The 23,319-nt window shown below is 45.5% G+C and overlaps 1 protein-coding gene across 1 annotated transcript in view; it reads left to right on the top strand.

Annotated features, from left to right (window-relative positions):
- The first annotated feature begins 13,089 nt into the window (after positions 1-13,089).
- The window catches only part of PID1 (phosphotyrosine interaction domain containing 1), an 85,299-nt gene continuing 75,069 nt past the window's right edge, over positions 13,090-23,319 (top strand). Inside the window, exon 1 of the mRNA XM_082055881.1 lies at positions 13,090-13,231. Coding sequence (XP_081912007.1) covers positions 13,202-13,231 — 30 coding nt within the window. The 5' untranslated portion in view covers positions 13,090-13,201. The remainder of the gene's footprint in view (positions 13,232-23,319) is intronic.

Here is a 23,319-nt window from a genome sequence, read left to right on the forward strand (position 1 = left end):
CTTTTGATAGCAATAGACACCTGATGAGGAATGAATTCAACACCCCTGAATATGATTCTCTGTGTGGATGGCTGAGAGGAATTAAACAGCCCCTCCTCACTTGTGTTGCCAGAGTTATGCTTACAGAGAGCTCCTTTTCCCTTTCATGTGGCTAAGTCCTTCTGTCAAAAATTTCTCTGAGATTCCTTTCTCATTTTGCCCACAACTGCTCAGCTTTTGCAGAGCAAAATGGCACACTACAGTGGACATAGCCATACCCTGTCCTTACAGCAGAGCAAATCCAGCCCGTCCGCCCTTCGGCTGCCTCCAGCCTGGTTTCTGTGCGAGCTGTTGGCTGCATGAGCCTCCAGGCCCTCCAGTGTATGCCCAAACCTTCTCTATCGATCTGCTGGCTACCATGAGAGAGATGCACCAGGTCATGGTTATGGCTTTCAGGCACTTTTTATAACAAAAAAGTGAGTGTGAGGGATTGTTTGTCTCTTGGAGTCTATTACTCCTGTGAAATGCTCTGCACAAGCAGGTGAGCAGTGAGAGAAGAGCGATGCAGTTAGCCAGTGCCAAATGAGAAATATGGAGCCAATCTGCTCTTTTCTCCTCTTTGCAAGTTTGTTTTCCCTTCCTTAGGACTTTGGCTGAGCATCTGCCAACACTACCTGTCTGTGTGGGGTCAGAAGGGATGGCATGAGGCAAATTTGACTCTGAGCTACCTTTATGTCAGTCTTAAACATCTCAGGGAGATGGGATCGGCCCAAGTCTGAAATCAGAGCAATCAGAAAACTGCTGCTACCTGAAATAGCTGGAGATTGTTACAAAGACAGGCAGAGTACAGTGCTCCCACCAGCTCCTTCTCCATCTGATGTGCTGATTGCTTGAGAGGGTTGCTCAGAAGTTCTTTGTATTTCTTGACTCTTCCCTCTCTGCTTGCACTAGAGGTGATGCCTCTTGTGCAACTTGTGTGCTTCAGAGCACTCTCTGTGGGATCCGAATCCTTTGTATCCCTTTTCCTTCTCATACTTTGGAAGAGCTCCAATTAGGTGAAGGTGATTCCTTCTGATGGGAAGTGGGTCAACCAGTGAAAACAAACAAAACTTCAAAGTGGTTATGCCACATCCAGCCCCCTCTGGGCTCAGTTGGCTTCATTTCTTCTACAGTGCAAAATGGATAACAAAAATGACCTCCCCGGAAAAGTCAGATTTCTCTGTTATTATGAATTCCAGTTCCAAATCTTCCTTTTAAGAAGTTTATGATAAGATGATTATTGTAAATAAGCTTCCCCTTTAGCAAAGAATAAATCATCAAATAGGCTTTGTTTGGTGAGATCTTTGGCAAAGGAATGTAAACAAATAAGCTAACTGAATAAACTTCTTTATCTGATGTGCTGAGCAGGAAAGGCAGCAAAGTTAATCATTTAGGAAAAGAAGCTGGTCTGCTGTGCTTGCTTCAATAACAGACCAGGAAGAGCCTAAGGGAAACAATCTGCTCTAGTTCACTGACCCTGGACTTTTTTGCTAGAATCCCACAGACCAGGAAAGATCATGTTTATCACTCTGGAAGCAGCTCTATCACCTCAAGGAGATGCCCTTCAATCTAGATTTTTTTTATTTGTTTCTTTTCCTGTGGACTGGTCTGCTTCCCTCTGAGGTAGCTCCTTGCACCAGAACAGAGATCTCTTACAAAGCCAGCTGTGACTTCCTGGGAGTAGTACATACATAGACAATAATCTGAATTTGTAGTGTCTTAAGCTTTGGACTCCATTCATGTTTCCTTATGAGCAAGTTCCTGTGCATATGCATGTACATGGACGTCAGCCGGCCACTGCTCAAAGAAATCAGAGAGTGACTGTTCTGATCACGGCAGTTTTTATTGACTTACATGGATTTGAACTGATCTGAAATAAATCTGTCTGGAATTTGAGCCTACAAATCAGATATAAGATCCATAAGTTAACAAAAATGTGTGTAAATGCTGTGGAAAGAGAAAATAGCCTAATGCAACTTAGATGATTTTGGCATGTAGCAGCTGCAATTATGATTAGTTTGTCAGCAGCAGACTCGGTTCTCACCTCCCAATGATAGCGATTAGAGGGGTCATAATTGCTGAAATATAACTCATCATCCTCTGCTTTCTCCCTTTGTTTGTGTTGTATCTGCCTTGTCCCTCTGGGGCATTAGCATCTTATGGAGAGACTTAACCATCGACACCATAGATGAAGACAAACAAGAAAAATAGATTAAAGTTGGTCAATGAAGAGTTCTCTGCTGTGAATCTCTTTTGCAAGTCAGATCAGGATGAATCTATGAACCTCTCTTGACTCATCTATCTCTGTAAGTCGTTGGTTAAATCTCTTCTTCCTCACTTCCCATAAATGCTGTGGTTGATGAAAGCCTGCATCCGGTATTGCAGCAGGATGGCAATAGCTCAGCATGACATTACTCAATCAGGACTGTAGTGTTTAGCGCCTAAATGTTACATTAATAGAGGTGGTGGTCTGTAGCCTATTCAAATGCCCTTGTTTGTCCTCAAGCCATGGTTTCCTATTGTTTCCTTATTTAAAAGTCTCAGCATTTTGGCTTAGTTGCATTTTTGTCCCTTTTTGGGGTGTTAGACATACAAATATAAAGTCAAGATTGCTTGGAACTCTTCCTGGGAGGAAAGTATCTACAACTTCTAATAATAACAAAGATAGGCCATGTTTATGTCAAAATGTCAGCACAGATGCTTCCAATGAGAGTCAGACCACATGGATGTGACTTGTGAATGTATCCACAGGAAACAAAGGATAGCCTTGCTTGTCAGGCTGGTGGCTTGGGACACTTCCAGGGTCTGAGTAGAAGCCTTTGCAAATGCAGCAGTGGCACCACGAGCATTGTCCCACTGCTATAGCGGGAGGAGACCACAAGAGATTCACAGGTTCTCACTGTGAATCACCTGCTATCAGTACAGCCCTTAAGTTCACAGGGTGGTGATTTATTCCAAATTCAAACTGTGGTAATTAAATTTACCTCCTATGCACTAGGAAAGCTAATGAATGTCTCTGAAATGTTTTGAGATCTTTTCATGAAAAGTTTTTGTATGTCCAAGAATCTAAAAAAAAAAGTTTCCCAAGACTTTCCATTTAGCTAATGACTTACACTGTGTTTCAGTAATGTGAAATTTATGAATCTGTATAAAATCTAACAACTAATATCTCAGCCAGATTGAAAAATATTATCAATGCCTTGTTGAATGGGGAAATAGACCTTCACTCACAACTCTTTTATATTCTTTGCCTAGTGTATCTGCCTTTGGCCAACCACCAATTCGTGAAAATACCATCAGGAAATCTGCTTTAAAATAGCTGTCCCATATGATAGCTTAGTATACATTCCTGTCTTAAAATAACTGAAATATAATAGTGTATTTACTTGCAATATCATCCTGGGAATTATGCCTTATGCCCTCAAGCCTATGAAACCAAGGCATAGAATCTCAGTTCTTGCTCCCTTTCATCTACATGTCTGGCCACTACAAGCCTCAAGAAAACTCTTTGGCAATGAGCACGAGGGCCATGAGGGCAATTTCATGCATGATAAAGCTTCATTTACCTCAGCCACCTTCCAGAAGGTTGGCTTTAGCTTATTTTTTTGAAAAATAATGGCTGAAGTGCACATTTTCTTTGGTCTCCTAGCAGTCAGCTTACTTCTTATACTGTGTTGAGACAGAACATGTACAAACAGTTCCAGTTCTGATCCTTTTTCCAAGAGGACCATGCAACACATGCAAAGGTTACAGAGAGCTGAAATTGGTATTAACTTACTGAAAACTGTGTTTGTAGATCTCATTATATGGCACTGATATTTATTCTGCAGAGCAGTCTGTGATTGTTTGAACCACTATTTTGCATCTGTCATGTAAAGAAGGCAACCAGGCAATAACTGTCATGATGCAGAATAATTTCTTTCAAGGATTTTGTACATAAGCTGTGCTGTCCATAACGTCTTATTTGTGATCTGAACGTGACACCGATATATCCTGTCATTTTAATTTGAACATATATTTCAGTTGTTTTCCCCTTGTATGATATTTGCTAGAACATTCTGTCAGAACAAAACCAGCAAAATGTCATGCAAATAAGATCTGCTTTCACGTGTGCCTATTATGCTATTCCCCTTCCAACTTGCCATGAATTTGAAATTGAGATTGTTCTACATGTAAAAGATGATGACCAGTTATTTTTATCTCCAGTGCTCAGCACACTGCTTCCCTTCTTTCCCCATGCTCTGTGTTGTCCTGCAGTGATAAGGACAAAGCCTGGAGGAGATTTTTAGAGCACTGAATTAGGTGCAGAGTTTATCAGTTTTCCTTCATCTTCCACCAATTTCATTTCCACAGACAGAATATTTTACAGTTCCATGGAGATGCCTTAATTCCTGATAGCTTTGAAGAGTTACTATATTTTAATACATGTGAGATTTAAAATAGGGTGGTAAGTTTGCAGTATTGACTGACATATTAGGTTTAAATCAAAATGTCTCATAGCTGTGATTTACTTAGTCATATAGGTTGCTGAATTTTGAAAGATATCACTTGGATAGATTATTGAATAGTAAAGGTGATGACATTTTAAAACTTCATGCAATACAGTACAAAATTTCTGCACGCAATTTCTCTACACATTTGTTAATATTTTGTAATTTCACTCCACTTCAGGAGACTTCAGTCTGCAGAGCAAAACAAAATCTCCCAACAAAACTACTGCCCTACCCGCCCCACCCTATCAGTAGGCCTGGCCCTACCCGTGTTTTTTTCAATTGTTTTTCAAGAAGCCCTGATTTTGCATAAACAGTATAGTTGTTTTCTCTTTTTCCGTCTGGCAGTACTTCTCAAGAAGGGCAGAAATTGTGGGCAGAGAAATAATATCAGACTTCAAATTAACAGTTAAATGTGTTCTTCATTCGAAAGCAACACAGCCTTGAGATTTCTGAGAATTCATTATCTCTCTTTTTCTTTCATGTGTTGTCTCTGATTTACATCTCTCTTCTTCAAACTTCATTGTCAGGGGTGATTTATGAGCGCAATTTTCTCTATAATGTTCTGTAGCAATATTTGGCAAATCCCTTATCTCAGCATGGGGACGTACTCCTGTGTTACACACCAAAGAGGCACACAACCTTTAGACTTCTTTAAAAAGACCATGCTTAATAAGCTTTTTGAAAGGAAAAATGCAAAACCCATCTCATAATAATCCATCTCAAAATTACACATAGATACGTTACCTGTACAAAAGTTGCTTCAGCAACATTGCATTGGCATTTTGTGTGATGGATCCATTGAGCACCGCTGACTGTGATGGGTGAGTCTGTTTACCCCATCTTTTGCTTTCAGCTTGGAACAAGTTCCCAGACGGCACTGAGCAAAGCATGTGAGTCCAGCTGCATTACTGTACTGGGACTGCTCATTCTGAAATTTAAGCATGAGCTAAAAGAATGACTTTTGAGGTTTGATAGTTTTCTGATATGTAATCTTGCCTTTTCTGGGGTTTAAGACATTTTATATGTCTGTAGAGTTCTTTGAGTTGCAAAACTTGGTAAAATCAGCATCAGCCTTATACCTTCAGTGAGGGATTTACATTCACTCTGATTCTCAAAAACTTAGAAGGGACTTGAGTCCCACTAAATTACTGTACACAAAAGGATGATTCCTGGGCTCCTCTGGATTATTTGTAAATCTATATTTACCACCACTACAGGTATTTGCCAGCAAAACAGTTCACATCCATTCATCAGCACATGTGTTAAAAATCTTCCAGATAATCAGTGCTGTGCCCAGGTTTTGGACCAAGAAGGGGGCCCTCCTCCACAGCCCACTCAGCCATCTGTCTTTTCTTAATTAGGACTTGGGTGAATTGGAGCATGGTTTCACCCCCAAACTCTGCTCTGTTGCCCATCTCACACATTTGTCTCTTGTCCTACAGTGCTTCTGGTTTTCTGCCCCTTTATGTGCTTTGACTTACTCTGATATTAGTGTTTTATTGGTACCAGTTGCTGACTGTGGAGGACAGTGAGTGCCTTACACAAATGACACTGGTACCATTACACATCCTATCACACCCTCTGCCATGAACACCTCTGGAATGTAACGTGAAAATTATCTGGTTTTAGCTGTGAAAGAACCTTTGTATTCACAGGTGTTTCCAGGAGAATTTGGGTGGTTATAACAGTGGCTTTTTACATCCCTGTGCTCAAGTGGGGGAAGGAGAAACCTCTCCCACATTGCCACAGCTGGGCCATCTCCTAATGCCTATGAATAACTCGTGGGCACATACACTGAAATAGGAAGCGTGGCTTCTAGTAAACTTCCTATTTTCACAGATAAACTTGGTAGTTGGAAATTGTGAAATCTAGATGACAGATTGCCAAACCTTTTTCTTGCTTTAGTGATGGTTTATGAATGAAATTTTTAATTGTAGACTGTCAAATGTCTCTCTTCTTGATGAACTTTCTTATTTGGAGGAAATATCCAGTATATATTAAACTGCCTAAATATTTATTTGTCACTTATGATTCTTCATTCCTTTTTTAGAATTCCATTGTTTTCAGTGCTCTCTCTAAAAACAGCTTAACTTTATAGACACGATTTTCCTCTCTCTTATGTTGTTAAATATCAGAAGTAATTTAAACTAAGTTCACGGAGTCTCATCTGTGCAACTCAGAAAAGAGTAATGGATTTAGCTCAGTGTAAACGAGGTGTAGTGTGATCATGATCTCTATAGACTTGTGGAGGTAAATATTTCTGTTTATTACAGACAAATAAGTATTTAAAGTCATCAGGGGTAATTCACAGAGACAATACAGTCAAAGGTGTACAGAGCTGACAGGGCTCTTAACAGGTCTTGTTTCAAGTTCTTCTGGATGTAGGATAGCGTGAAGATGGAGATATCTGGCATGTGTCAGCCTGAAGATTTTATGCCAGTTATTTTCTTCTGCTTACAAGATTAACTGCTGCTTTAAGAGCTGGACCAAGGCTTATTTAGGTACGTTAATGCAAAATTTGCTACTAGAAGCTGTGTGGGAAATGTAATTGTCCCTGCAAGGAGGTGTCTGGCCACCAGCTGTGTCACTGGTGCCACGGTGGGAGCACTGCCTGGGTAGGTGAGGACTTCTGTCCTGTCTGCCTGACCTTTCCTCTGCCCCACCATGTCATCAACCCTCTCTGTCCTTTGGGTTCCTGGGGCTCCAAGCCTCGGCTGTTCCCCCTTTCTCATCCTCGCTGTCTCCCCCCTCCCAGTCGTTCTTCCTCGGGACGGATCCCTCGGGACACAGCCCGCTCTTGTCCCCCTGTGCCCGGGCTGGCACCGCAGCTGGAGGCTGCTGCCTGCCGAAACGCCTCCCCGTGCCTGTCCCTGGCCCCCGCCTCCCACCGAGGCGCTGCTGCCGGGCCCGCAGCCTCCGCGCCGCACCCTCGTCCCCCTGCGCTGCCGGGCGCTGCTCTCGCCGCCCCCATGGCCCAGATTCCGGTGGCCTCGATTCCCCCCGCACGGCGCTTCCTGCCGCTGGCGCGGGGCCAGGGGCCGCCTGGCCCGGGAGCCGCCGCGGCCCCCGAGCCCTCCCCCGCCGCGCGGCCGCTGCCAAAGTCCGCGGGCTCGTCCTTTCTTTCCTCATGCTGGTTAAGAGAGAAAGGGGCATGTGCGGGGCTGATTCGAGCAGGCTGGCTGCTCCAAGGGAGCGGCTTTGTGTTTGCCGGGAGGCTGGAGCCCGGCTTTGCTCGCTCACCGGGACTCTAGCTGGTCGTGGTGGAGATGCTGCCCAGCAGAGGTGATGGCAATACTAAGAATAAAACTTGTTTTGCCCTTTATTATCACATATTTGGTCCTGCACAGAACTGAGGTGGCCTTTTAAATCCATGCAAGACCTTTTCAGCAACCACCGTTCTGCACTTCTTGACCTACCACGGCTTTGGTCGTTTATTTTCTCTGCTGCTGTGAGTAGGATTGGTACGGTGCCCACACGAGGGAGAAGTGAGACCAAGTACCTGCCTTTCTACAGATGAGGCCAAAAGGTGAGAAGAAAAAAGGGAGATCACATAAACACAGCCAAATAGGTCACTACTTGTGTATTGCATACATTTATTTAGTCCAGGCACCTTGAAAATCATGTTCCCAGTTATTTCTGGTAGAGGAAGAGAAGTAGCTACCCTGGTACTCGGGGAAGGTGGTGGGGTACTTATAGCTGAAGAAGTAATCAGAAATGCAACCTCTTTTGGCACCAGCACAGGTCATTAAAGACACCTGGTTGCTATGGGAACCCCAGCAAGAGCTTCTCAACTTGGAAATCAGGACTTCATTATACTTGGCAAGTCCAGTCTGGATGGGTGGGAGAATATGGCGTATCCGAACATGAATTATCTCCCTTCCCTGGGATACTTGCTGCTGCCTCAATTTCACAAATCATTAACGCTGCATTGCTTCAGGTTTATAGCATCTTCCCATGCTATTTTAAAATACTTGCAAAGGGGATAATAAGCCAGATGCACTGCAAGCAGGAGCGACCTCAGCTGAACCACTTTTGGTGGAGCTGCACTCCCGTGTCCCAATGCACCTACATAATCAGAATAAAAATGACTACCTAAATAATGGTACTGCACCACTGGGATTTTATGGTTAGAAAGTATGTAAGTAAATTTCCCTTTCAATTTACCAAAACACAAGACTTGGATGTATGTGAACTGCATTTTGTCAGCATTTGAATGAAACATCTTTGCTGTTGAATCGCTGCTACTTTAACAGCAACCAGGCTTTAGGCGTCTCCTGGGTTTGGAATACAAAGCCAGATGCTGCTGTACTTACTAAAGGGCGTATATCTGCCATTTAGATGTCACTGTAATTCAGGTTGTTTCTCAATAGCCCCGAGCCCTGCAGATGATTGAGTCCCCTCAAAATCCACATTTTCCTGGTCACCATTTGCAAAACACCAATGCTCTGATGGTAGCCCCAGCTACCACCTGCATCTAGCCTGGCCATATCCACCCTGAGCAGCTCCCCACACCGAGTCCCCAAAGCACGCACACTGCCACAGGAGCTGGAAATCTCCACCTTGGGCTTTAACTCTGCTGCGTTTATACCAGTTAGACATGAAGTTGAGGTCTGGCATCCTATCTAGCTTTGCCTTCTGCAAGAGGTGAAGTTCTATGTAAATATATATTTACTCTTAACTTGAACGTTAAAATACAAAAGTTGTCAAAAGAAACAGTTTGAATTACTTTGGTATTTGGGTATTTTGGGTTGCTTAGGCATAAAACATTTTTTCAGAAATCTGTCAGAAAATTCATACAATGTATCTGGTGTCCTTCATCTGTGCAAGGATGCTGCATTTGCTTGGAACAAGCTGACATGTTTAAGAGTAACAAACATATTTAGATTTTGCAAATATGTTATTAATTACAGCACTTTACAGAACATTAAATCTGCTAATTAGGCAAACTTACCCTGCAAAAACAAACCCACGGTAAACTGAATTCTCATGGAAAAGAAGAAAGATGTGTTTAATGACTCGTGTACTCTTCGTAAACTTGCGTAATCTAAAAGAGGATCTTAGAAACAGGACTTGCAAAGTCTGCACAATATTTGAGGAAGCAGGGTTTACATAACTGATTGACTTTTTTAGTGATGTTTCAGTGAGAAGTAATAGTACTTCTAAAGCTAAATGGAGCTTGTGAAGTAAAATAATTAATTGGGATCAGCAATTAAACAGTTTTAGTTAATTAAAAATGCAATGTTTACAGTTAAAAAACCCCTGAGTTCATTTTTGTTTTCAAATGTGGAAGAGCCATGTTGCTGTAAACACCTTATATTAGGGTATAAGGTTGTGCTAAAGGAAGACAAAGTAAATAACTGAGAGCCATTGAAAAAGAGAAAATGTCCTGGAGTCACTTGAAACGCTCGAACTTTACTGTGTGAACACAAGTGAAACTGGTCTTATTGCATCAAATACTCCTCTTTGAAAATAAGCAAACTCTCCTGGCTCCAGTATTTCTGTCCTGCAACCACAGAAGTGAAGGAGACTGAGAGAAGTGGGACCAACCTGTATAATGTATTGCAGTACTCAGAAAGAATTGTCTTAATATTAACTCATTACAAGAAGAGAAACTCCACAATTTGGCACAGTAAAAGGAAAATTAATAGTAAAAAATCTGTATTTTCTTACAAGCACATTCTGGAACATGGTACATCCTGGAAATATGAATTCACTTTATTTATTTAACCAAAAGTTCTCTGGCTGGCTGTGAGCAGAACTTACCTAATGCAAAACAGCTTAGATATCCAATAAAAAATTATCCTTGGATTAAAATACTGGGAAGTCTAGGTAAAAATGACCTCATCTTAGTGAGACTGTGACATGAAGTCACCCGAGTTTAATTGATGGTGCCCTAGCCACCCCAGCAGCACCTGGTCCAGCCAAAAAGTGAGTTTTCTGTAGAGGCATCCTGGGGCATGGTGAAAGGGCAAAAGCAGGGCTGGGTTTCCTGACACAGTGTAACCCAGGTGATGCTCAAGTACCCCTGGAGACTAACGAAACCTAAGCAGGGTGCCTCCATAGCCATCTTGCCCCTGCAGCCCTGCTCACTGTCTCGGTGAGGGGTGAGGCTTGGGGAGTATGCTTGCTGGTATTCCTGGTGCTCACAGATTGCTTTTAATCAGTTTCATTCCTACCCACAAACATATTCCTACTTTCCTACAACCTCAGCCTGAAGCTTGGAGCACTCATTTTCTGTTTTCACATCCTTTTGGAAATTGAGTAAGCTACTGTTTCTGCTTGTTTGTTCTAAAAACATGCTACCCATTTGCAGTAAAGGCAGATTTCCCCCCAATTGTTTCTGTTTGTATAAAATAATGTAAACTGGGAAAGAAGCAGCCTCTAGCTATAGGGTTGGTCTCCTGCTAATTGCAGATCCTGAACTTCCTTTGTGCACCACTGCTGACAGCCTGGGTTGTGCCTGCTCCCAGCTGGCTCAGGCACTGGTGGCGGCTGGATTTACCTGTATGGGAAGGATCAATAAAGCTGCTCCAAGGCTTATTTGAGGAACAGTGAGACCTTTTGAAAATGCCTCCCTTGCACAGGACTGTAAGCATCAGCTGGAAGAAACAGGAGGGTAACAGGGACACACTGTTTGGTGAGAGCTCTGGTAGGTGCCTAGGTCAGGAGCTGATGCAGGATTAATGCTTCCGTTCCTGGAGAGAGGGCAGTGATGTATTAATAAATGAAGCTGCAAGACTTGAACTCCTTTAATTAAGCCGTTACTGCTAAGGCATGTAAAAGCAAAGTGTTTTCAGAAATGATTTAAAAGTTCACATTCATTGAGGCCTCACTCTGACCAGATGCAGCTGTGCTTGGATCCTGCAATGTGTCTTGGTGTTGGTCCCCCAGATGCCTGGGGTCACCGCGGAGGGCTGGGGACAGATTTTGTGCCTGGAAAGTGTGTTCTTTGGTGCAGTTCAGGAGCCTGCAGAGACTTTCCCTTTCCTGTGACATTTCTGATCTCCATGGGGAAGAGCAATGCCTACATGTCCCCCTGCAAGCCCAGGAAGAGAGTGCACGTGTCCTTGTGAGTGCTGGGGCAGAGCCATGGGAGATCGCTCACCCCACCTGTCAGGGCCGGGGGCTGCACTGCACTCCTGGCATTGCTCCCTCGATCACGAGTGGGGACCAGCTGCCATGTCTTAAAAAGTGTCCCAAGCACCAAGGTCATTTAGGTACTTCTGGAATTTTTGCTCTTAATTTCCGGAATACCAAAAAGAAGGCTCAGGTCTGTTTTTTTGCCTTTTACTGTGTAAAGGGATGTCCCATGCCAGTGTAAGGTGCTGTTTGGGCTGTAAGGCTCGTTTGGGGTGAGTAACAACATTGACCCTCCTGCCTGGCAAGCGCTGTGGTGCGGATCTGTCTAAGGAGATGGAAACATCAATTCAGGTAATTGTGGGTGTGATATGAATGCTGCAATTCATATGTTATTTTAATAACATTGACAACAATTTTCCCTATTTGCCCCTGTGGTGGCTGGATCTGTGGCTAATGCTGTGCTGTGGCTTGGGTGAGCTGTAGTGCAGGTGTATCCAGCAGGTCTGGGAGGGAGGCAGGTGGGTGCGTGCAGTGAGTACGGCTGGGGCTGGGGATGAGGGGGACATGATGTTTTGTACCTCAGTGTTCAGAAACAAGTCTGTCTACTGCAAGTGCTACACCTTAATCTGGTGCTCTCTATTTTTCAGGACATGGAAATGGTCATATTTCTGTCACACCTGCGGCTCAGGCTTCCTGCAGGGCCGTGGGGGGCAGGAGAAGCCAGAAGTGCAGCCAGGGCCTGGGCTGCGAGGTGAGGCTGAGTGCAGCTTTGGCAGTGCTGGGGCAGCTCCCCACAGCACTATACCCCTACTCCTCTGTCTGCACCCCAGATGTAGCAGCAGAGGCTCATGTTTTTTTTTTGTGGGGAAAGGTGGTCAAGACATGCCATGGAGTATTTTACTGGCCCATAGAAGGAGAATGCAAATCCCAAAGCCTGTCCTTGTCCTGCTGGGGCTGTTGATGCTGGTGCTGTGACGTGGTTGAGCATGGGCTAATGCTGGTGTGCTGCAGAGACCCCTCTGCCACCCTGGGGCTGACAGGACAGGAGGGATCTGAACCCTAACCAGTGCCTCCCTGTGCTCTGTGCCCCTTCAATGGCAGCAGCAGCCTGGCCACAGGTACAGGCAGGACCTTATGGAGCAGGACAGTGTTCTGCTGACTTGGAAGTGGTGTGAACCTCTTGAAGAAAAGGAGGAAAAAGTTTCAGCTGCCTCTGGAGGGGGCTCCATCCTCCCAGGCAGCGTACAGCCAGTGCAAGTGGTGAGGTTGGCACTTCTGCCCAGAGAGCGCGATGCCGGGGGGACGGCGGAGCGTGTGGGTAAGCGGGGGTGTCTGCGCTGCTCCCCTTCCCGTGCGTGTCCCCGGGGAGCGGCTGCAGGTGGAGGCCACCCCGCGGGGGATGGATGCTGTCCCACCGGGGCAGCCGCGCTGCAGCCGGTCCCCGCGCTGGCGAGTGGGTCCGCGCGTGGCCCCCGCCCCGCCGCCCCGCGGTGGACACGCGTGGGCGGGGCGTGGGCGGAGCGGCGGGGCGGGAGCAGCGCGGAGGGGAGCGCGCCCGCAGAGAGCAGCGCACGGCCCCGCTCGGCAGCGCCTCCCGCCGCCGCGGCACCATGTGGCAGCCGGCCACGGAGCGGCTGCAGGTAGGGCCGGGCGGGGGTCCGAGTCCGCGGAGCTGGCCGGGAGGGCGGCGGCGGTGGGGGGGGCTGTGGCGGTGGGAGCGGGGCCGGCGGAGCATCACCCCCCGGTACCGGGAGTTTGTTGCAACTTCGCCCCCTGCCTCCGAGGGTGGGTGTGCGAGGGGGGACACATGCACAGTGCGGGGGGATGGAGGTGCTGCCCCGGCGGCATCCCGGGTCCCGGCTGCCGCTGAGCGGCGACTCCGGCGCTCCCGGCGCGGCTTTGGTGCTGGCAGGCGGGGAGGGCACCGCTGCGGCTGCGGCCACCCCGGTCCCGGGAGGCGGCGCGGCTCGGGGGGGTTTCGGCGGAGAAAGCGCCGTTTTGGGGCTTCTCCCTACGCACCCCTTAGGTGAGGGGGAGCGCCGCCGGGCCGGCCACCGCCTGGATGTCCGGTGCGGGGTGGTGCGGGACGGGACCCCCCATGGCCGCGCGGGACCCGCGGAATGGGACGTGGAGGACACAAAATCCCGCGGGAGCCGTTTGTCACCCCCAAATCTACCGGTCCTGGTGACTTATGGGAACTTAAGTCTCCCCGCGCCGGCTCTCTGTGCCCGCAGGACAGCCCGCACCCTCCCGCAGCGGGTCGGGTTCTGCCAGCCCTGGGCTCTGTCTTTTTTAAATTTATGCTTTTATGGATGATATTTCATATTCAGGGTGAAATCTGAGGCAGCCAGTGAGCAAGATGAAATAAAACTCAGTTTGTAGTTCCACTGTGTAGACTTCATATAGTTTCCAGAGCAAGTGTCTAGTGAGAGAGAACCAAACATTTTAAGTAAGAATCAATGGTCTTAGCTGATGACAAGAAAAGGTTACCACTGCTTTTGAAATTCAGATTGAGAATTTGCTTTGATACAATCAAATAGAAAATTCAGATATTTGATTTGATATTGAAGCCAGGCTGAGCAGATCTGTGAGCTTTAATCTGCACCAGCCAGTAATGGGAATAATTCCTGTTCTTAAAAAGACATACTTTTCTCTACAACAGGGGTATCAAACTAATTTTCACCAGGGGAGTAGTTACATCTATGCGGTCCTAAAATTACATTTGGCCCTTTGAAGGCAACCATGAGGCTGATGTGACACCCCGTGAAAATGAGTTTGACACCTCTTGTCTACAACGAGAAACTTGATTTTAGTGAATAGAAATGCTGTGCCACATCCATAGTTTATGGATTCCAAGGTAAAAGCTATGTCAATGTGTCATTATATGTTTGTTTCTCTACATTGGCCAGAAACATCTCTGTACTAAACATAAGCAGCAAGATCACCTGTGTTAAGGAGTTAATGATCTTGGGCTGGTTGTGGAGGTGAGAGTATCTGTATCACCTGTGCTCAGGGGGGCATGGTTTCCCATTGAGGAGTGCTACTGCAGGAGAAGGACCCGAGGTGAGACGGCACCCAGCAGTTGGGGCAAAGGAGAAGGTGAGGGAAGGGAAAGAGGAGGGAAAGCTGAGGTTAATAGCGATGTGCTGGTTTGGTTTGTATGGACTGGCTACATGCCCCCTTTGTGGAACTAGAAGGTATTAAAAATAACAAGATACTAGTATCACAAATATCTAATACTGCCTACAAAAGCACGCATGGCTAAAGAGAATAAAATGCTTACGTTTTGCAGAATAAATTTGTGAGTGTAACCTTATTTAGCTGCCTCACGCATCGTGTGCATTGGTGGGGTCTTGCCTTTGGGAGCAGGTGGGAAGGGTCAGGTGCTGTGGGGACCCACGGGTGCCTGGAGGAGGGATGAGCTTGCTGGGCCTTTCACTTATCTGTTGCAGCACAACACAGATCTGTGGTGACGGGAGCCCGTGCTCCTTCTCCCTATTGCTGGAAGGGAGCCATGAGCACTGAAGTTGTCAGCAATGGCCACTGATGTCGTGCAACCTGCTGTTGGTTGCCTCTAGCTGGAGGTTCCAGGTGTCCTATGCCTCCCAAAATGCTGAGTGCCTGTAAATGCAGTTCTTGCCAACAGCAGTTGCTGTATGAAGGGCTGTAGGTGCTCTGAAAGAACAAGCTAGAGAGATCCAAAATTACAGAATTAAATGATGTTTTGGGTTTGTACCGGTTCCTAAAAATGGGGAGAAGGGAGAGCCTTGGAAAAGACACAAGAAGCCCATAATAATTCTGTGGTCACACAAGAGGTTAAATAACAACATAGTGAACAGTGGACAAATGAATGTGGTAAGTGGAAGGATGCTGGGGGTATCTAGAATGTGATGCTGTAATTGAAGACTGGGTCTTAATCCATACATGCAAGCCAGAGTCATATGGGCAATGGACTATCTAATATCCTCAACCCCTTTGAATTTTTCTTCTTCTAAAGAACCAAGTAGCCTGATCTCCCCTTTGCGTCCAAGAATTACGTGTTGTGTACCACCAGCCTGTCCAGAGCTGCTGGCACTGCTTCCCACCCACCCCTGCTCCCAACGCTCTGCAAGGAGAGCTTGTGCAAGGCATAAATATGTGATTTTTTGCTTATTTCTCCCCTGACATCTGAATTCAGTTTCAGGTGTCTCATATTGCTCTCTTTGTCCCAGGCTCCCTCTCTCCTGGCACCCAGCTGCTGTGAAACAAATTTTGGGGTGCTGAAAGTGGGTGCCTCTTGCTTGTTGCTGATGTCATGAGTGTTCACCCTGACTGGCAAGCATGTGTTCGGAGGGTGCTGGACATGGGATTTTGGTTGTAACAGGGGGGCATTTGGTCATTAGGTAGAGTAGATGATGTCTTGTGTTCTCTATTCATGTGTTCTGTGACTATGGGTTATGTCAAGTCACTACTGCAGGCTGTTTGGGGGATGTACAATGACAGGTCTCGCCCTCTCTTCTATAGGTTCTTGTTGAGCTGATGTATGGGTACAGAAAGCGTGAAGCTGGCACAGCTTTCTTAATGTTTTCATGTGTGAGTTGTATGTGGCATAATTTTGACTTGGATGCATCTTGCGTGAATATCCAGCCATGGTGAAGTGCAGCTCCATCCTAAGTAAAGATGGCAGTGAAAATATTTTCATCTTTCAGAGTATTTCTTTTGGCCTGGTTCAGTAAGGGGAAGTATGAACAGCCTTTGGAAATGACTGCCTGTTGGTGTGGGTTGGTCCTGCCCTCATTGCGAAGGGGAACTGCATACATTTAACTTAAATGGGAGCAAGCATTGTGGTGTGAAGACTTCTGTCATGTTCTGACATGTTCATCTGTGGCTTGTGGGTCTCCTTTCCCAGTCTCACAGGGTGTACAACAAGGCTGCGTGTTCCTGGTCTGTGGCTGTTCATGTAAAAGCTACTTTTGTTCCAAATGTGTTTGATCCTGTCAAGTTTCACGGTTTGTTCTGAAGTTTTTGGCGTTGACTAGACGGATGCGATTCCAGTAGTGAGGTCAGCAGCAGAGCTCATGCATACGCAATAGGGATGAAGTGTCACCAGCAGCTGGGTTACAAGAATGCGGTGAGCTGGGGCATGAGCTGGGCATCTCCAGCTGGGACACTGGTTTCTGGCTTTGCTGGAAAAGGCCGTGATCGCTTTTTTTTTTTTTTTTTTTTTTTTTTTTAAATCACTCTGCTCTCCACTTCTTTCTGATGGAAGCTTTTCCTGTTATCCTGCTGCTTAATGAAGAAGCCTCACTGTTTCTGGAAGACTTGAATTGGATTCAATGGATTAGACAAATAAGGTAGAAAATCATAAATATCCAGGTTTCTGGAATTTCCTTGACATCATAACATGGTGAATCCTGCTTTTTCTGCTGCTATTCCTTTCCTTCCATTCCCCCTTTTGTGATTCTTTTACCTATAGCAATGTCACAGTTAGGTGTGTTTTCTGCAAAGTTAGCAGGACAGTCCGTTACATGGGAAATGGCACAGCTGGGGGTGTTACAGGAATATACCATAGGGATCAGTGAGTCTCTGGGGCAGTACTCAAGAAGATTGTGATTTTGCAGCTAACACAGGCACTAGCATTATTCATGCATAATGTAAGGGAGATGATCTGGGACTGTTCCTGTTCTGGAGACTTTTCCCCCTGTAATTGCTGTTGTGGCATTCCTGGTTTGCGTTAAGAAAAATGCGAGTGTACCAAACACGCGAGTACCTCCCCATATCCTCTACTGAAGCAGTGACCAGGGGGCCATTTGGATATTTAAGTGTTGTTCTCCCTGATGGGAAGGCTGGGGTGCAGCCCAGGACTTGCTGAACCTTTGGCGTATGTTTTTCATGGCCGTGTTTGCAGCAGAGCTTATCAATGATTACAAGCATCATGCTCTGATGTTTGGCTAGATGTTTGTGGCAGTGGCACTGGTTGAAATGATGCTGAAAATCTTCTAAAATCTTTCTTTAAAATTATTTCCAAATGTGCCCTTTGTGCCTATTTGAGACACAAGGGTCAGGAGCCCTCGGCGGTGCAGCTGGGATTTTGGAGCTGCCAGCTCTGGCAATGCTTCCATGGGACTCTGAAGTGGTTTTTGAAAACAAGGTCTTCATGCAGTTCTGTGTGGCTGAGACATGACTGCTACTTGCTTCGAAACCTAACTTTTCCTGGAAGCTTGATACCAGACATTGTTTCTAGATAGTAAATCCCAGTGGGTGCATAGTTTCCAAGGTCATGCTGTTTATAAGCCCTGTTCATAAGTTTTCCTGCTTCCCTTAATGTGTGTGGGTGGTGGGGATAGCCACATCCAAATTTTTTCCTGGAGTGGGAGACACCGTGGTGCTGGTGCTGCCTGTCATTGTGCTGGGACACTTGGCATCCCTGAGCTGAGCTGTGGCCATGAACCCTCGCTTTGCTCTGCAGGTGGCCTGGCCACCGGCTCGCGTGAGCAGCAGGCAGGTGCTGGGGGGCAGATGGGGTGCTGTGTTGTGGACCCCGCTCCCATCCTGCATCCTGCCCCTGGCTGTGGGTCCAGGTAAGAAAACACTGAGGTTTCAGATGCTTCTCTTGGCCATGCATTTGCCTCTTGTCAAGTGGTCACTTGGTTTCTGCCATCATTTGGGCGTGCCCAAACCATTGCAGGGCAGCTAGAGACCCCTGTGCCACCCACTGCCTCCCCGCCCAGCCAGCTGCACCCCTGCTGCAGGGATGGACATCATGTGGTGAAGTGGCTTCATAAGGATGTGCAAACAGCCAAGTATTCATGGTAGGACTGCAGTGATTCTCTGTCTGCTTATCTGGAAATGCAATATTTTTACCAATACCCACAGTTTGGGGCCATTTCTGCGCAAGGATTTAATAGTGAATGGCTGTGGTATATTCTTATATTGCTAGAGTTTGTGTCTTTCACAAAACACAGTTCCACATCTTTTTCTAATGTGCTGTGAAATACAGTGGGCAAGATGTGATGACGCAAAGTAGGTGATGGAGTGCAGGAAGCTTCAGGTCCTTTACTGGGGCAACTCTGATTCCCTGAACCTGGAGGCTTAATTTTTCTATCGTCTAACTTATGCAGCCCATGTGAAGTCCATGGCAAATACTTTTGTGTAAAGTTGCTTTAGTGTAGTCTTTGAATTTTCAGTGTAATTTACCTCTGCATCATTAAGATAAGGCAGTAAAAACACAGTGTGGGTTTTGGTAGAAGTGAAAAAATGGAAGGCAGCAGTATTGGGGTGTTCCTGCTCATGAGTGCTGCCTGCTGAGGCTTCACAAACACATTGCTCATTTTGTTGGGACTTGTCACTGTGCTCTGCAACACTGCATTTTGAATCTATTGGTAATTTTTAGGTTTGGGGATGGTAGAATCTGTTGCTAAGGACATGCATATTGCATGCATTCACTACCACGTAGTATACACATCAAGCACCTCTTCTACGTCAGCAATGTTGAAACTCTTCACTTAAGAGAAGTCAGCTCTGGGCAGTGTTACCCATGTGTGATGACTTCAAGGTAATCATGGGTGCATTGGTTTTCTGACAGCGTTTGTTTGCATCTGTTCAGATGTAATGTGGTTTTAGGTGCTGTTGTTGCTTTCAAAATGGACGTATCTTTCTGTTGTATGTCTGGTGTTTAGATGCATGCATCTATTAAAAAAATGCAGTATACAGGCAGTCAGAGCAAGAGTTTTTAATTTTTAAAAGCATATGGAAAAGTTCTTCTTTAAACCAAACACAAACAGGTTGTAAGTGTAAAGCACACAAGCAGCTGTCTAGGCAGAAACTGCTGCAAGACATATGTAGCAGGACTGATACTGCTACTGAGCTCTGGTTTTATTAAATATTATGTCAGAAGGAAAAAGTGAAAAGTATTTGAAATTTAAGCTTGAGTCATGTGGAAGCGAACGTCCGGGAAGTCTTACAGCCCAGTTTTTTTGGCACTCTATACCTTCAGGATATCTTTCAAGGCTTCAAAGTTTTTGCATGAGTTTGCTGCTATGCCTTTACGGCAATCAGGGATCTTTCAAAAAAAGCTCTGTGGTTCCAGCAAGCTCATCTGGCACCACTTAGCTTGGGCAGTTCCTTTTTTCTGTGTTAGTTATTCTTTGTAGAAAATGAATGGCTCTGGAAAAATGCTAATTTTGGGAAGCTTTCTATGACCAAAAGAAAATCAAAATCAGTGACTGCCTTGTGGAAAGACCCCTGGGAAATGATCTTAAGGGTTCGTTTATAGTGTACTACTAGTTTCTGTTTATGAAACTGACAGTCAGTTTGATGACCAAGAAAAATAAAAAAATAAAAAGCAGTAATTTCCTTGAAGGAAAACAAACTAAAGCATTCAGTCTAAGTAGTGCAGAATTTTGACTGCCCGTTTCTTATTTTCTCTCCGTCCCTGGTGGCAGCAGCAGGACAGGCAGCAGTGGTGTGTCCAGAGCATTAGCGTTTCCTTCCAAGCGTGGCTGTGTTTGCGGCAGAGACCTTCAGCTGGGGCCTTCTGCTGGCATCCTCACATAGAATGGAGCACGGTGGTGACTTTGTTGGGGATTTGGCTCTCTAAGCAAGATGAGGGTCTGGCCCAGAGACATGTAAAAGTGTGGCTGAAAAGTTCCTTTAAGCAATGTTCTGTACTTGGCTTCCCACCCTGCCCACTCCCTGCCCATCCCTAGTGGTTCATGTATAATAATTCAACTTATTTGCACTTCAAATAATAGCTGGAAAAGTTACGGGTGACAGTAGTGTTAGTCTTCAGGACTCTTTCTGAATAAGTGCATCAGAACTCTTTGACCAAAGATTTAAAATGTCTGTTATTGTGAGTGTGTCTTGAGAAGACCTAATATGGCTTTTCATGATTCATTTTTCCTGCTGAAATACTGAAAATATGGAGTGGCAAATATAAATCTTTGATGCATATAATCTTAATTAAAAAATAAACTTGTATATTGCTGGTATTTTATTTTCTTTTGATGATGCTGCAATAAAGTTATACAGAGCCTCCGTGATTAAGTTGATCTGGTTGCGCTGCCCTCAGCAGTTCAGTGATGGCTTCTGAAGCGTTGGTCTTTCTGAAGAACCTCCATATGTTTTCATCAGGAACATTTAAACAGTAACCACTTTCCTTACAAAATGATAATCAGTGCTAAAAATGTTATTGTTGATTTGGAAATATAAAGATTCTGGCTGTTTGCCCTGTTCCCTTGCAGGCTTCCCCTGCTCTGTTGTGCTGAGCACTTCAAGGGAAAGGGTGGGAGATGTGGAGCAAGTTGGGGGCCTTTTTTTGGGCTGTTTAACTCCCCTCCCACAGCTCGATGGCTGGTTGTGCTTCCAGGCAATGTTAACAGCTACATTTCTGACCTGAGTTACTAATAAAAAGCTTTACTGACTGAGCTGTGCCGAGAGTGCTGTGCTTGGTTTGGGATCTCTGTGCCATAGCACCGGAGTGGTCGGTGCTCTTGCACCATACCCCTGTGGGGCGTTGAGTCTGCGTCATACCAGACAATTTTCAAACGTCTCCTCATGTGAAAACATCTTCTCTAGATATATTTGACGAGAACTGCCAAGAACACTGAGAACAGATAGAAAGTTAATTAAGTGTCCTGAAGCTCAGCTTTGTGGCCATCTCTTTTTTCCTGTGCCAGGCTCCCTCTGGGTTTGAGAAATTGTTATTCCATACGTTTCGTGTGAGGCTTTCAGAATGACCCTGGAGTAAATTTCCAAGTATTCAGAGCCTCTGTTTAGGGCCAGACTTTTACAGAGAGTGTTTTACCTGGTGGACCGAGCTCTTCTGAAAACTTGCCCACTCAGTCGGTGCCTGGAGAAGAGAAGTGATGTTCAGAGTCTGGTCCCACTGGTGGAGTAGCTGCTCTGATGATCTTGTGGTTGGGTCTGGTCCAAGCTCCACTGGGGTCAGTATCAGCATTGAGCCTGACCAGACTGTAGAGTAGGATGGCATTCCTGCCCATTGGGCTGTTACAGGAGATCCAGAAAGTTTGTACAGTCTAATCTAAAACAAACAAATCTTCTTCCTGAAAGTGTCTGTGGGCTGGAAGCCAGGGAAGATGAGTTGGGGGTCTGCAGGGGACCAAAGCCATGGGACTTCTCTGGTGGTGGTGTCAACATGAAATACATGATCTGAGTCTGCGAGTTCCTAGCTCTCCATTCCCTCCCTGAGCCTGGGTGTTGAGGGACAGGAGGGATGGGTAGATGCAGAGTTTCCTCTGAATGGTTGCAGGGGGAGGCTCTCTGGAGTGAACCTCAACTGCTCTGCAGCTTTCCTGTGGCTGGGGACAAGCTTTCCTGCTGTCAGGATTAATCTGTGAATTCTGAGCTGATGACGATGATACTGACCTGAAAATAGTATAGTTTCTTGGGGTGGGGAATTACCCCATCCCCTAGTCATTCTGGATGAAAAAACAGGCAAAGAAAAATTTTGTTATTATTTTTAAAACTATCCAGTCCAAATTATTTGGTTGAATTTGGTTTCCAGTGTTATGTTAAGAAATCTTGTCCTCAGTTTGCTATTATAGTATTTCCATCTGCTGGGGAGAGGAACACTACACGAAGAGCTGCATCATGGTGTCCTGGTTCTTCTGGCTCTGGCTTGGAGCTGGGCAGTGTAAAGACAAACAGCAAAACTGTCAGAAAAAAAAAGTATTTCAGACTTCAAAAAGAAGGTTTTAATATTTTTCTCCTGATTTGAGAGTATTTATTTAACAGAACCTTTTGCCCGTTTTTAGCTTTTCCAGCTGGATTTTTTTTTTTTTTTTCCCAGTTTTTGACCAGAAGAAGTACTTTGTGGAACTTAGGCAAACACCAAGCGGCAGCTCCCTGAGCTGCCTGGGTGTCAGGGCACAGCCCTCACCTCTGCCCCAGTTCACTGTGCTGTGTGTCTGCAGAAGATGGCAGTGAATTTCTTTCATCTTTGAGAAAATTGTCAGTTTAAGCATCAGATTAACAGGAGTAAGTCAGTGCAAAGATTGGAGAGATGTTTTTGGCTGTGCGTTGCTTTGCAGCTGGGAATTTCAAATTGTCTGATGGGTTGAGTGATGTGTTTTGTTTGTGAGGGATCTGAGAGAGTATTACTTCAGGTACAGAAACAGGCAATTGAACAGGTTTGTCCTATGCAGCTATTTTAAGGCAGGGGTGAACCCTAACCTATAAGCATCTGCATTTATGTGCAGAGGATGAAGTGAGATATTTCTGTGGCTGGCTTGCTTATCCCATAGTGTCCATAATGTTTTCTGTGCTGCCAGTTCCAGAATTGTTGATTGATCTTAAATCAGTTTTATTCCCCCCCCTGCCCAGATCTACAGGAATTTTCTGTACCTGACCATAAATCTGAAGCAGAAAATCTTCTTGAAGCCTGAATCTTGTCCTTGTGCTTTTAGGAAGGGGCCTATACAGCGCAGATCTGCACGGGCTTCAGTTTTCACAGCTGTGCTCTGTTGTTTGGATTAGAATCAGAAAGAAGGATATTTTGGAAATTTTATGCCTGTCTTCCCGATAGTTTGGCTGAAAGGGCCTATTAAGCTTGGTACCATGTGTCTGAGAAAATCCTGATAGTAAAGACAGCTTTCATGCCTCCTGCTAAGACGAACTGCTGGAGGGATGTACAGGGCTGTTCAAGGGTCCTGGGTGGTTGATTTTTTTGGTGGGCAAGGAAGAGCAAACCCAGCAGTGATTCCTGAGACACCTGAAGCCTGGTGATCCT

The sequence above is a fragment of the Streptopelia decaocto genome (assembly GCF_964273445.1).
Source record: "Streptopelia decaocto genome assembly, chromosome: 6".
NCBI lineage: Eukaryota > Metazoa > Chordata > Aves > Columbiformes > Columbidae > Streptopelia > Streptopelia decaocto.